We start from the raw sequence: 14,176 nt of genomic DNA on the forward strand, positions 1-14,176 counted from the left end.
AAATGTTATGTTCTTAATTTTTATAGGCATAGATTTAGTGCAAATTATTTTTATGAAAATATTTGGAGGGATATGTGAAGATATACTTTAAATGGGAAATTTGTTAATTGTTTTGAAGAGTAATATAGAAGAATAATGAAATAAAGTTTTTGCATATTTGAAGATTTTTCACTAGAAAAGACTGTATCATAGTTACAGTCACACTTTTTTATGCTTTCTCCTTTGTTTTAGTAGAAATTAACATAACTGGGATAGTATTTTTGGTTGATTTGTTTGTATAAGTAAATGTTTATGCATTAGTTAAAAAGAATACCTTTACATGCAACAGTTAAAAGCAAATTATACTATTAACCTACTAGCCAATGAGGGGTCCCTTTATTTTAGGGGCGAGGAACTTTTTTTAATACTAGAAGTGAATTTTTAGTGTATTAGAACTTTTGGGAATGATGCATGTTGGGAAAACTAATGCTTTAGTCTAAAGGCTAAGATGGGTTTTTTTTAAAATTTTTTATTTATTTATTTATTTTACCCCCTTAATAAATATAGGTTTCAGATACTTTGGCCTGGAACTAAGCAACAATAGTCTTCATTTGTAATTCATTTCAATTTTTTTTAAATATTAACAACAGTAATCAGCAGGTTGAAAATAGAATATAGGAGGACAAAATGCTGCTCTGGGGTCAACTTTGCCTTTCATTCTTTCAGTCATGCACTGGAGTTGATGTGATAGACTTGCCCCTTCCCCAAAATTTCAGGCTTTGTGCCTATAGTAGAAAGGGTTATTTTTAAAATGTAAAATCTTAAATTTTATCTCTAATTCAGCTACCTTTTTTTAAAATTTTTTTCTTGCTACAGTTTTCTGATATTATATGGTATCTTTCTTGAGTTTAGTGTCATCTCGAAGATGTTTATTAATTCTTATAAGATATTCAGTAATGTATATCACCAGTGTTCAAATTCCAGTTTGGTGTTCCACCACCGAGTTTTGTTTCCTTTTTCAAGCTTGGTTTGCATTGATGTTGAGATTTTTCCTTACTTTTCTCTTTACATAGTTTACTGTCAATAATAGAATACACCCAATTGTTCTTCAGTTGGGAGGCTGAACTCTTGTTTGCTATACCATTATGAAATGCATCTTGTGATAAACCTTGCATTATTGATTATTAAAATAAACAATGGCATACAGGACTTTACATTGGAAAACTCTGCTTGTGACTTTTACTTGGCTTAAGTGTATCCCATTAGTGAAGGCTAGTTTCTGTTAGCACTTTAGTATGGAGACATATATATTGCATAATGTCTTTTTAATTGGTATGTTATTGTTTTACTCTTTTGTTGGTTTCAGTTATTGAACTGCAACATCTTCAGGAGTTAATTCAATCATATTGACTGCAGTACTTTTTTTACTGATATCTATTTGTTGAACTGTTAAGTTACATGCACCATAAGCACTTGTTTTCAGACTAGTGTAAACATAACTACTGACACACATACATACATGTGTGTGTAACGGTGTACAGACACGTATACTTTGATAAATATACTGTTTACATCTGCCAAATTCCATTTAAATAGTACTAGTCAACCCAAAGGTATACTAGAAGACACTAACTCAGTGTGACATGCACTGGGATTGAACCTGGAATATGTGGCTGTGAAGCAAATTTTTTAGCCATGCTGCAGTGTCTGTGCTTATGGTAAAAAATTTTCTGAAGATGTACAATTTTGACATTGAAGATATTTTCTCAGGATCACAAACCTGAAGAAGCAGCATTAACCTTTTAACATTCAGATTATTCTGTCAAAGGTAATGTTTATTTATTCACACTGTTTTGAATTAAACATGCATTACCTTTAGCTTTGAGATTTTGATGAGGTAACTGTTAATTTTTAGAATGATATTGTAAGGTTGGTGTGAGAGGCCAGATCTGGCCAGTTTGAACATAAAACATCTGGACTATTTTGGCCAGTTATGGCTGGTTTAAATGCTAAAGGTTAAGCAATATGATTTTGGATTAAAAACAATTGTTACATTCTAGGACATTTTTTTTTCTAAATAAATAAACTCTGCTTATTTTAAAATTGTTTGTTCGGTTAGTTTCATCTGTTGCTACTTTCTTCTTGTTTAAAACTTCAGGTCAGCTTTGATTGAACAGATCTATGATCAAAGGTGTAGTTGTTCCAATTGTGACCATCTCATCTTTTCTTCAGACATATTATATCAATAACTATCCCATCTAATGTGTACTTTCTTGTATCCTTATGAGATGGAAATAAACATATACGTTTTCATTTCTTCAGCAATGCATTCCTTTTATATCTTCCTTTTCATGAATATTAAGATAACAGGGGAATTTATTTTGCTTTATCCAAATAATTCTAAATTAGATATTTGAAAAAAATAAATGCTACCATGAATTAAAATTGAAAAAAGAAAAATGAAATAATATTGAATAATGTTAAGATAAAAAATGTCTTTATGCCAGCATGCTTGTTAACTGTAAGAAAGTAGCCTTAAATTTTAGCTATAGTTTCAGCTATTCATATTAGATTCTATCTTGCATGATTTCTTTAGTATGCATCTGAACAGAGTATTAGTGACTTCAAAGGTTTACTCTAGCAATGTGTTTGTATGTTTTGTGTCTACACATTTAAACTGAATAGCATAGTGCATTCTTAGAATATTACTGTACACTCTAAGAAATTTCTTTATCAACACGCATATACATACACATAGACACCCAAATATACTGCCAACCAACTCTGAAAGGTTATCATAATTTCTAGTTGTGTATAACACTGGTTCTCAAACTGATAAATATTATTTATTACCTCCACCAAAAACAAACAAAAATAGTGAAAATTTTTGCACCACCTCCTAGTAATGAGAAGATAAAATAGAATCTTCATCATGGTGTTAGGCAATTTAAATAATCTTAATTTCATGAAACATGGCAATTTGTCTTCCCACCTTCAGTCCATACAGCCCCTCCTGCCCCCATAAGAAACATTTATCTCTCTAATACTTCATCAATCCTTCATAGAACAAAATAAGCATTTCAGTTGGGCTTTTAGTAAGTCTTAATTCAATCAATTTATTGATCCTTCATTTTATTTTTCAACATTTTAAGTGATAATTTCTAAATATTTTTAGATGCATTACATAATATGATGGTTTGTGTTGTCTCTCTTGGAATTGTTCATAGAATATTTTGAATGATCTGGATCAATTTCTCCATTGACTTAAGCATATTTCCAAATGTAAGGTCATCATTTAAATATGTCAGAGAGGGTAATTTTTACTGAAATACAGTCACAATAGGCTTAATGTAGATGACATTATGTATCCAGTTGGCTTTCTTATTTATACAAGAGTTGTAAAATTATAACAGTAAAACTTGAAAATTTCTTTTCCTTAACCTGTTTTCTTTTTTTTTTTTTCTTTGTATTAACTGACACCAAAGACACAAAAATTTTTCGCAAGGTTTTTTTGTAACTACTCTGATTATGTGATTATTATCATATATTTTAGATATTGCTTTATGCAATTTGGAGATGTTGGAATTTTTCTCAACAGTGAGTACAATTTGGAAATGCTTTTTGTTTGAGAATTAATAATGCTAGATGTGATTAAAATATATCTGATCACCTTTACTAACCTGAACATTTTAAGCAGTTCGTTCCTTCAGACAACATAATGTACTAACTTAAGTATGGCGGTCACTTTAGACATACGTAGTTTGCACACATTTCACTCCAGCTAAACTTTGCTTCTGAAATATTTGGGCACTGTTTTTACCATGTGTTGGTATTATTTTACTTGTCATGAACAATATTCTGGTGCAATAGTAGGTACTTCACAAGCTAGTTTTATAATCCTGCTTTAATTCCCAGTTAGAAGTTTTACCTATTTTGTAAATGTCCTTGAAAAAAGATGACTATCACTCTCAATATTGTTTTGCCTATAAATCTGGGGCATAATATTAATGTAAGCAATTATTATTAGGAATATTAATGTTGAACACAAGCTCTGCAGGATTGAATTTCATTCCTCTATGTTCTGAGTTTAGATTCTAACAAGGTGAATTGATTAAGCTTTTCTGATAAAAAGATATATCAGTAACCATATTTCTCTTGAGATGCACTGCCTTTGTTGAAAATAATGAAGAATTTAGTAAAATAACTCTGTCTTTATTAATTTGGTGTTTGGAATTTGACTTTACATAAAACTTTAATGGAAACTTTTAATTTAAAACAAGAAGTTTTCATTATAGAACCAAGGGTAGTCTTAGGCAAGTTGATATAAAAAGTATTCCTGATTGACCAAATTCTCTCTCTCTCTCATTAAGAACTGGTCTTGTGCCTAATTGCAAAAAAAAAAAATAATAATAATATAATTCAATAGCTATAGTATTGTGTAAGCTAGTGGAGATACCTAAGCTGATGAATTGAGATCTTATAGACTCTGGTAACAGCTATAGAGTCACAAAATATATTGACCTTGTTTTTGTAACCTAAGAAATCATTAATATAGGGAGCCCCAAGTTGCTAGGATCAATCCTTGATAGATCAGTTTGACCCCTGTTTGTATAAAGTTTATATATGTTGTTAATGCTTATGAAGCTCTCAGATTCCCATTTCTCAACCACTTAAAATCCTGTTTTGTTATAATTTTATTGTGATATAAAATGCCTCATATCCACTGCCAGAATAAACATTCTGTGCACATGAAATTGTCATGTGCACAAGAAGTTGTCATTATTGTTTAAGGCAGTGAGCTGGCAGGATTGTTAAACATGTCCAACAAATTGCATTTCTCTTAGTTTTTAAAATTCTGAGTTCAAATTCTTATTCCCATCTCCTAAAATTGCCTGCCTTGTTTCAAAGCTTGAAATAATGATTATTATTGTGATCTGAATGCTGACAGGGATGAATTTTACTTTCGTCCTTCCTGAATTAAAAAAAAATTAGTATCAGTTAAGTTCTCTTGTTATTTTCCAAAATTTGTTTTGTGCCCATGTTAGAAACCCTTATTATTAATCACAAAATATATTTTATATTTTAATTTAGCTTTATATAATTTGGCTTAAATGGTGCATTTTAGATATTTGGGAGAGAAAGAAAATATCCCATCCCATTAATATCATCTTGATAGAAAGACTAAGTCTTAGAGAAAACACATTCCATTTTTAAAGCCTACATCAAGCACGTTTTTCCTAAAACAATTTCAGAGTAAATAAAAACATACGAATGGTTATTTTGAACTTCATTGCATGATCACTGAGCATTTAGCCAATTGCTTTAAGTATAATCGCATTATAAAAATGTAACATTGACAATAATTTAATTACAATAAATAGAAGACTTTATGAAATTTTCTTATATTTGTTCATGCAGTCAAAATGTTTTATGAAAGGAATTGTTTTGATATTGATTCTAATAAGGCTTAATATTAATAAAGCTCTTACAAAGAAATTATCTTTATAAGATCTGGCATTTTGTCATGAATTTTGAGTACATTTATTTATAATTGTTGAAGATTAATTTATGCATTGTTCCTTCTTTGATTTATGGGCAGAGAGAATGTTTTTTTTTTCATGAATTCTTGTACATGTTTGTAGATAGATGCTTTAAATATATAGACACATGCCATAACAAATATATAGATATTAACCATATACATATTTAGATATATATACCATAGCAAATGTTTATCAACATTCATTCTTTTTTATATAATTTGTATAGGAATTATATTTTTCACTTTGTAATTTTATCACTTGGAAAATATTTACTTTCCAAAATGTGGAGTGTAATGAATTTATTTCATTAACACTTTAGAACAAGGGGAAGTCTTTCTTAGTTTGTTGAGTAAATGAAAAGAGCTTGGGATATCAGCATCTTAATAAAAGACCTAACAAATAAGAAATTCTATTTTTGTTAAAGAAATATATGTATTTACACATAAATACACATATAGGTATGTTTGCGTAAAAATTGGGCTCTATTTTCAGTTTTCTCCATATTTAGAATTCTAAATTGTTCAAATCTTACAAACATTAATGAAGGGGATGACACTGCAGTTCAAGCATAGTCTTTGCTATAATGGCTAAAGCAAGTGAAATAACTTTTAAATTTATCTACGATAATTATGGATTTTTTTGCATTGTGACAATAAACATCTTGATATAGTTGTTAGAGCCATTTGTATTCCACTTAAGACTTATATTACTAACTACTATTTTTTATGTTTGCCAATATTTAATAGTGATCTGAAAATAAAATGTATTGCATTTTTCTCCTACTCTCTCATTGAATGCATTGCTTTTTTCTCCTACACTCTCTAACTAAATCCTGACTACTGTTCTGACAGCAGAAAAGTTATTTGATTTTAATTAGTGTAGTTGAAGTTGCCAGACTGTGAAAGATATATTTAGATTGAATTATTCAGTATGAAGTAAAACTTCTGCTGGCGTTTTCTAAATTCTTATTCATTTTAAGGTTCATTAGGTATTAGGGATATAGTTTAAAATCCGTAGTTTTTTGCGTTTTTTAGTAGAAAGCAAAATTCAATCAAATTATATCATTTCCATTTTTCCCTTCCTATGGTAATTTTTTTTTCTTTTTAATATTATTGAAACATAGACATTGGCATAAACTTCAATTGTTATTGGCACTAGTGAATTCTGCTGCTAATTTAATAATGCCTATAAACTGTCTTCCTATAATTCTGATTCTTTGATATTGTTTTGTAAAAACAAAAAGATCATTAAATATGATGACAAGTATTTGAATTGGCACTATCCCTATACTACATTTCAAATAGTTTGGTAGGTGTCAATTTTGTATTTAAACTGAAAATCCCCTAGGTCATTAATTCATATTTGGGTTGGTAATTTTTAGAATATTTACTAATGGAAAGATATTGTAAACTTTAGTTTCTATTTAAATTAAACTAAGTTATTTCAAAAGTTGCAAATATAGAATAGTTTATTTAAGATATAGAATAAAACATGTTAGTTCAATACCTGGTAATATTACTAGACATGTATTGGGAGAAAAAAAAATGGTTGAAATTCATAAATAAATACAAACAGATGTTAATGGTCCAAAGGTATTCAAAAATATCAAGAATATCCTTTTGAAGCTTCTATAGTTACAACTAACAAGAATGTTTAGAGCTTAAAATTTCAAGTTTTGTATTGATAATTTTTTTTATAATGTAGAATATTCTTTCAACGGTTGACATTTTATAATTGAATTAACCAACTGGACCTGAGTTTTGAGTGATTGGATGAGATTGTTGTTAGTTCAGAAGATTTATTCAACTGGTGTTGTTGAATAAATGATCAGTTAATAAAATTACTGAAACTTGAGCATTAATAGGAAAATAAGTATCAAGAACACATTTTTCTCTGCTGACAAGCTGGTGAAGTATTTTACCATTTAATAGTGCCTTTAGATTTAGTGTCAGATATTATTAAAGTAAGAAGTCTTCATTTTCAGAATTTCCAGGATTTTGTTTGGTAGTGCTTGCTGGCTGACCATAAATGTCTTTTTTGGTGAGTATCATGCCAACATGTAACTGTTTAAAAAAATGCATTGGCAGCAACATTTTACTACTAATACCAGTGTTAAATATTCTAACATTTTAATTCTTATCTTGATAATCAAGAAAATTTTTTTTTTAATTCCAGGATAAATTTTATGTATAAAAGTAAATAAGATGTTACTTTGAGGACATTGAATTGACAAAATTGTGAAAGCATTGGGCAAAATGCTTTATGGTGTCTCATTACAATCCAAGTTCAAATCCTGTTGCAGTCAATTTGCTTTTTATTATTGCAGGGTTGATAAAATGAAGTTCTAGTCAAGTACTGGGATTGATATAATTAACTATACTCACCCCACAAATATCTGGCCTTGTGCCTGGAGTATAGCTAGGATATTACTAAATTTATATTAAAAACTCATCCTATCATAAATATTAAATGATACTTAGTACCTTTTGTCTTAAGAATATGCTAAATAGTGAAACAAATAACATAAAATTACTGAATAAGGAAATTGAACCATTTCCATTATTCATTGTAATTAGATATTAGAGAACTGAAAGTCTGTATGAATGAGGGTTTTGGCAGTTATCTAATGGATTGTCTGTATCTATCTATTTTTGTATGATACTTAATCTTTTGCCTGTCTAAAGCATTTTCATAAGTTTGTTAAAAACATCCATGCTTGTTTTCAGACTTTTAGTGAACTGTTTTTCCATATGTTCTCAATAATATAAAGCTTTCCTTTCGTAAGTCCCAAGTTACTCTGGTGGTTGAAGAAAATAAGGGATATGTATAATACATCCTGTGTATTACATATGATACACAGGACTGACAAATGGCTAAACAGGTTGTGTCATCATCATTTAACATCTGTTTTCCATGCTGACATGGGCTGGATGGTTTGATCAGAGCTGAAGAGCTGTGCCAGGCTCCAGTTGTTAGTCTTTGCATGGTTTCTACTGCTGGATGCCCTTCCTATCATCAGCCACTTTACAGAATGTACTAGATACATTTTATGTGGCACCAGCATAGGCGCTTTTTACATGGCACTGGCTCAGGTGCTTGATGGTTCTAGAGTGGTGAGCTGGCAGAATCATTAGCATACCTGGCAAAATCAGCATTTCATCCTTCTTTATGTTCTGAGGTCAACTTTGCCTTTCACCATTTCAGGGTCAATAAAATAGGTGCCAGTTGAGCACTGAGGTTGATGTAACTAATTTACCAAACTTGCTGGCATTGTGTCAAATTTTGAAACCATATATGATGTTTCTGTGTTAATTATGATACTTAAAGATTGTTGTGCATTAAGTGTTCAGAAAATATTGGATAATTGTGTAACAACATATAATGAAATATTTGGCATGAAATATAGTGTGTATGAAGGTAGGTCATGTGGCAGGGAAACATAGCTAGTTTGGATGTGTAAATGAAACGTAATACATTCCAACTTAGGTAAGGCAAGTACATGCAAATGATCAAGGGAAGTGTTGTGCTAAAAGAAAAGCAAGAACTAGTCAAAGACTGAGAGTATGAGCTATGCATGTTGCTAAACTTTCAGGATATTAGATACAAGTTCCAATTCTAATGGTAGAGAATTTACAGATTAACTCCATGGAATTTTGAATAGTTTGTGGATGTGCAGAAACAAGTTAGAAATACAGTGACACTTGCTTTTGGTATATTTATTGTTAGGTATTGTTTTATGCATCATGATTTTTTTTTATTAATCACTAATCTATATATTACAATATATTTTTAAAATTACATTGTGATTCTATCTTCAATATGGGTGCACACTTATCTGCATAATCTGTACAGTGGATGTTATGCTTGACAAGTGAAATGACAAAATATAGACATTGCATAAAAAAAATTTTTTTAGCAACTTAAATACGAAGGTATGTATATGAAACATATTTTAAGATTGTGTGAAAAAAAAAAGATAAAAGCTTTATACCAGTATATGTGATTTTATCAGGTTACTGTTTTGTATGTAATATAAACATTTGGTAAGAAACTCAGAGTAGGAACAATGAAGCTTTAGCTTCTATCAAATGAATCTGTTAAATGATATTCATTTGTAACAACAATTTCAGTGTGAAAAAGAACAAATACAGGCAAATGTGATAACCTTTACACATGTAATGGTTTGCACAGTTAATTTATATTTCTGCTTATCTCATGAAATTGTTAATGCTCTGAATAGATTTTTTTTCCTGGTTTCCCCTCTCCAATCTGACTTCTCAAAATGTTTAGTTCAGTTGGTTAATATATTTTGTGATGTTCTGGTAGTCCATTTATCATGAAAACATTTTGTTTGTAGTATGAATGAGTATACTTGATATTCTATTCTAAAAGAAAACAAAACCTGGTTTTGTTTAAAATTCTTTAAATTTTTCACTGCTCAACAGCTTTTGTCCACTATTCTTAAAAATGCCAATAAGTTGAAATACATCTCAGGGGCTGGTTTACAATGTACAAAATACTACTAAAATTACTTTTTTATCGCCAATATCCTTGAAAGTCATTTTTATTATTTTATATTTTAAAACTAAACATTTTAATACTACTTCTGAAAGGTATTAAAATTGAAACATATAATTAGTTTTCTTATAAGTTATTATTGTAGCTTCCAAGTATTAATAGTTTTGATTGATAGATTCTTAAATAATTCAAAATATGCAATTTTTAAAGCATTCTTAGACTTTCAATAGAATTTTAATGTTTGAAAAAGTATTCTTTGAATATATAGGATTATCTTTGAACTGACAAGCTTAAAATAGTGTTTTTCTATTTTTCTTTATATAATATATATCAAGTCATGAATAAATAGATACTCACTTAGTAAAAAAAATTGTTCTTCAAGTTTTAAAAGGGTGCCAGGGATTTTATGAGTAATACATATGAATTCAGTTCTGTCTTGGTTGCTAATTACATGACTTTTTAGAAAAAAGATATCTGATTAAAGATGTGATATAGCGAATTTAATTTTAAACCCACTTAAGGAAAATATCAGTAAAGATCTATTTGTATATATTCATTTTACTTTTGCTTTTTTCTGTGAGTTTCAAAAAGGCTACATATTAAATATTTGAAGGTGTTTGATAAGTGTATGCCATTCATGGTAATATGCAATTAGATTGCTTTAAATTGTATATTTTGTCCAAAGGTAAAATAGAATATTTATGTTTGAGGTCATTAGCAATGATTTCATCCTTGATATTGTTCTACATATATAGCCCACATATATTTGTCTACAAATCAAGAGTTGGGATGATGGAAATAAATGAGATCTGTTTACTGTGACTAATTCCATGGCGATAATGGCTAGTAAGAATAAATCATACTGATAGATACAAAAAATGATATCTACAAATGAAAGTTTCGTTAAAATATATAAAGGGTTTGTTTACTCATTTCACAAGGTTTGTATTTCTTTTGTTTTTTTAATTTGACAGCCCTCATCTTGTTTACTCTTTGCTTGTAAGAATAGAAGATTATTTTCTATCTACATTTCAGCACTGTGCATGCACAAAGGCACGAGTAGGAGATTCACCTGTTTCAGCACCTTTTGATCGTGATCTACAATATCCAGTAAGTTATCTTTCTTCATTTTTTTTTTCAGCAGTAGTTTAATGTTTGTGTTAAAGTCTCTGAAGTCCTACTCTAACAATTATCCTTCTATTAAGAGGCTGTACTTTGGCATGTTTCACAATGTAATATATTCTGTCTTTAGACCAAGTATATTTTTCTAATTCCATTATGCTGTCTTGTTGAAACCTCCAATTTCTAAAGGCTGCTTTTTGTATTTTTTTTAAGCCATAAAATGTTATTGTAAAATTTGGTTGATCAATTATTTATTTCAGTCAAATGAGAACCAACTGGAGGCCTCTCCAGAAAACAATGCAGAAATGGTGAAGTATGAACCAAATCGGTCACATTACACGTTATACTCCTTAATAGGTAAGAAACATAACTGGATAGCATTTTGTTTTTTTATTTTGATTTTTCTAAAGTACCAAATAAATATGTCAACCCATTATACTAGTGTCATACAAATGGTACTCATGAAAACATGCCATGCCTGTATATGTTTATATATTTCTAAATTTCACTAAATACTATCTTTAATATATATATGTATATAGGGGGCAGGAGTGGGTGTGTGGTTAAGATGTTTGCTTCCCAACTATGTGGTCTTGGGTTCAGTCCCACTGCATGGCATCTTGGGCAAATGTCTTCTACTCTAGCTCCAGTTCAAGCAAAGCCTTGTATGTCAATTTGGTGGATGGAAGCTGAAAGAAGCTTACTCTGTGTGTACATGCATGTGTATATATCATCATCATTATCATCTGTTGTCCGTGTTGGCATGAGTTGGACGGTTTGAACAGGGCTGGCAAGCTGGAAGGCTGCACCAGACTCCAGTCTGATTTGGCATGGTTTCTGCATCTGGATGCCTAATGCCAACCACTCTGAGAGTGTCACGGGTGCTTTTACATGCCACTGGCATGAGTACCATTTGCATGACACCAGTATCAGCCACAATTGTATTTTACTTGGCTTGATGGGTCTTCTTCTCAAGCATGACATAATGCCAAAGGTCTCGGTCATTTGTCATTGTTTCCGGGCCCAATGCTCAAAAGGTGCTTTTCACGTGCCATTGGTATTGGCTACTTTGCTTCCATGAGGCCCAATGCTTGAAAGGTGCTTTTTATGTGCCACCAACACAGGTGCTAGTTACAAGACACCAGCATCAACCACAACTACCATTTCACATGGCTTGACAGGTCTTTTCGAGCACAGCATATCGCCAAAGATCTCGGTCATAAGTCATTGCCTCTGAGGCTCAAAGTTTGAAGATCATGCTTCACCACCTCGTCCCATGTCCTCCTGGGTCTACTTCTACCACAGGTTCCCTCCACAGTTAGAGATCAGCGCTTCTTTATGCAGCTGTCCTCATCCATATGCATCACATGACCATACCCGTGCAGTCGTCTTGCACACTATATCTGATGCCTCTTATGCTCAATTTTTCTTACAAGTTACTTACACTCTGTTGAATATGCACACTGACATTGCATATCCAGCGAAGTATACTGGCTTCATTTCTTTCAAGCCCATGCATGTCCTTGTCTGTCACTGTTTATGTTTCACTGCTGTGTAGCATAGCTGTTTGCCTTTCACTCTGAGAGAGAGGCCCTTTGTTGCCAGCAGAGGTAGGAGCTCTCTGAACTTTACCCAGCCTATTCTTATTCTCACATCTATGCTCTAAGAGCATCCACCTCTGCTTCTAACTTGGCAACCTAGATAATGGAAGCTATCTACTACCAGCAGTTGATGGAGTCTATTTTCTGTACACTATATATATATATATATATATATATATATAGTAAGAAAGAGAGAGAAACAGACAAATGTATATCAAACACTGTACATTGTAAATTCTTTAGGATGTATCATTATTACCAGATGGCAATAAAACCTGGAAAAGGTGTGATAACTCCAAGTGTCAAAAAGTTTCCAAAGTTCACATGCTATTAACAAAAAGGATAAGCTTTTTGTTTGGAGATAAGTGGACAGTCATGGTCACATTCTGCCTCACTAGTCATCTTCAGTACAACAATTGTCCCACCCTATCTCCTGTAACCAAGGGACGTATATGAAAAAAAGAGAACATATTTATAGCCGAGGTAATTTGCATAATTTAGACAGAAAATGAACGAAGGGAAATAATTAGGAGTGACCTATAAACAAATACAGCTATATCAAATACTATACAGCATAAATTTTTGAGTTTTTAAAATCAGACATACTTTAGAGGATCTATCATCTGGCAGTTTGTGTGTATGTGTATGCTTGTCTTAACATCACATGGTAGTTGTAAATGAGTGTGTTTCCTGTCTGGCCATGAGAAATATGTTGCTTGAAAATGGTTGAGGATTAGCAACAGGAAGGGTATTCAACCAAAGAAAATCTGCCTCACCAAGCATGTAAAAGTGGGTGCTAAACTATGATAATCATATATATATATGTATATATATATATATAGTGGACTGTCCTGTTGTAGACAACAAATGAGGCTTTCCGCAATTTCTTATCGAACAACCTGCACAGATAATTCACCTGTAGTCAAACATCTATCTGGTACAGGTACATGGGGTGCCAAATGATTGCAGAACAATGTGAAATGAAATGTTTTGCTCAAGAACATGATGCATAGCTTAGTCTGAAAATCAAAACCACAATCTTGTAATCATGAGAGTAACACCCTAACCAGTAGGCCATGGGTCCTACACACACTCACATGTAGCTTCAAATGTTTTCTTTATAAATATAGAATTTACTTTCATTTACATACTTAAGTTGTTGATGTTTATTACATTCTTCAGGTCATGGGTTCTGTGATGCAGTCACTGTTTATCTGGCAAAACATAGACCATCAGGAACAAATGTTGCAATCAAAAAAATAGACTTAGAAAATATTTTTACAGATATTGCAGATTTACAGGTAAATTGTATTTATCTTTGATGTAATACATTAAAACTCTTTAGCTTTTTGTCTTTATCATTCCATATCTTGCTTACAGTTCTTGACTAACTATTTTATAACATAACCTGTT

At 31.1% G+C, this 14,176-nt stretch overlaps 1 protein-coding gene across 6 annotated transcripts in view; it reads left to right on the plus strand.

The window, feature by feature from the left end:
- The window catches only part of LOC115212758 (STE20-related kinase adapter protein alpha), a 50,188-nt gene that overhangs the window by 25,776 nt on the left and 10,236 nt on the right, over window positions 1-14,176 (plus strand). For 3 of the 6 annotated variants that reach the window (XM_036503831.1, XM_029781423.2, XM_029781420.2), the window contains exons 2-4: window positions 11,076-11,150; window positions 11,423-11,519; window positions 13,946-14,064. In XM_036503831.1, coding sequence (XP_036359724.1) covers window positions 11,076-11,150; window positions 11,423-11,519; window positions 13,946-14,064 — 291 coding nt within the window. Of the gene's footprint in view, window positions 1-3,532; window positions 3,577-7,506; window positions 7,563-11,075; window positions 11,151-11,422; window positions 11,520-13,945; window positions 14,065-14,176 lie in introns of all 6 variants that reach the window. The other 3 variants (XM_029781422.2, XM_029781421.2, XM_036503832.1) reach the window with 3 other exon arrangements.

Source organism: Octopus sinensis, linkage group LG6, assembly GCF_006345805.1.
Source record: "Octopus sinensis linkage group LG6, ASM634580v1, whole genome shotgun sequence".
NCBI lineage: Eukaryota > Metazoa > Mollusca > Cephalopoda > Octopoda > Octopodidae > Octopus > Octopus sinensis.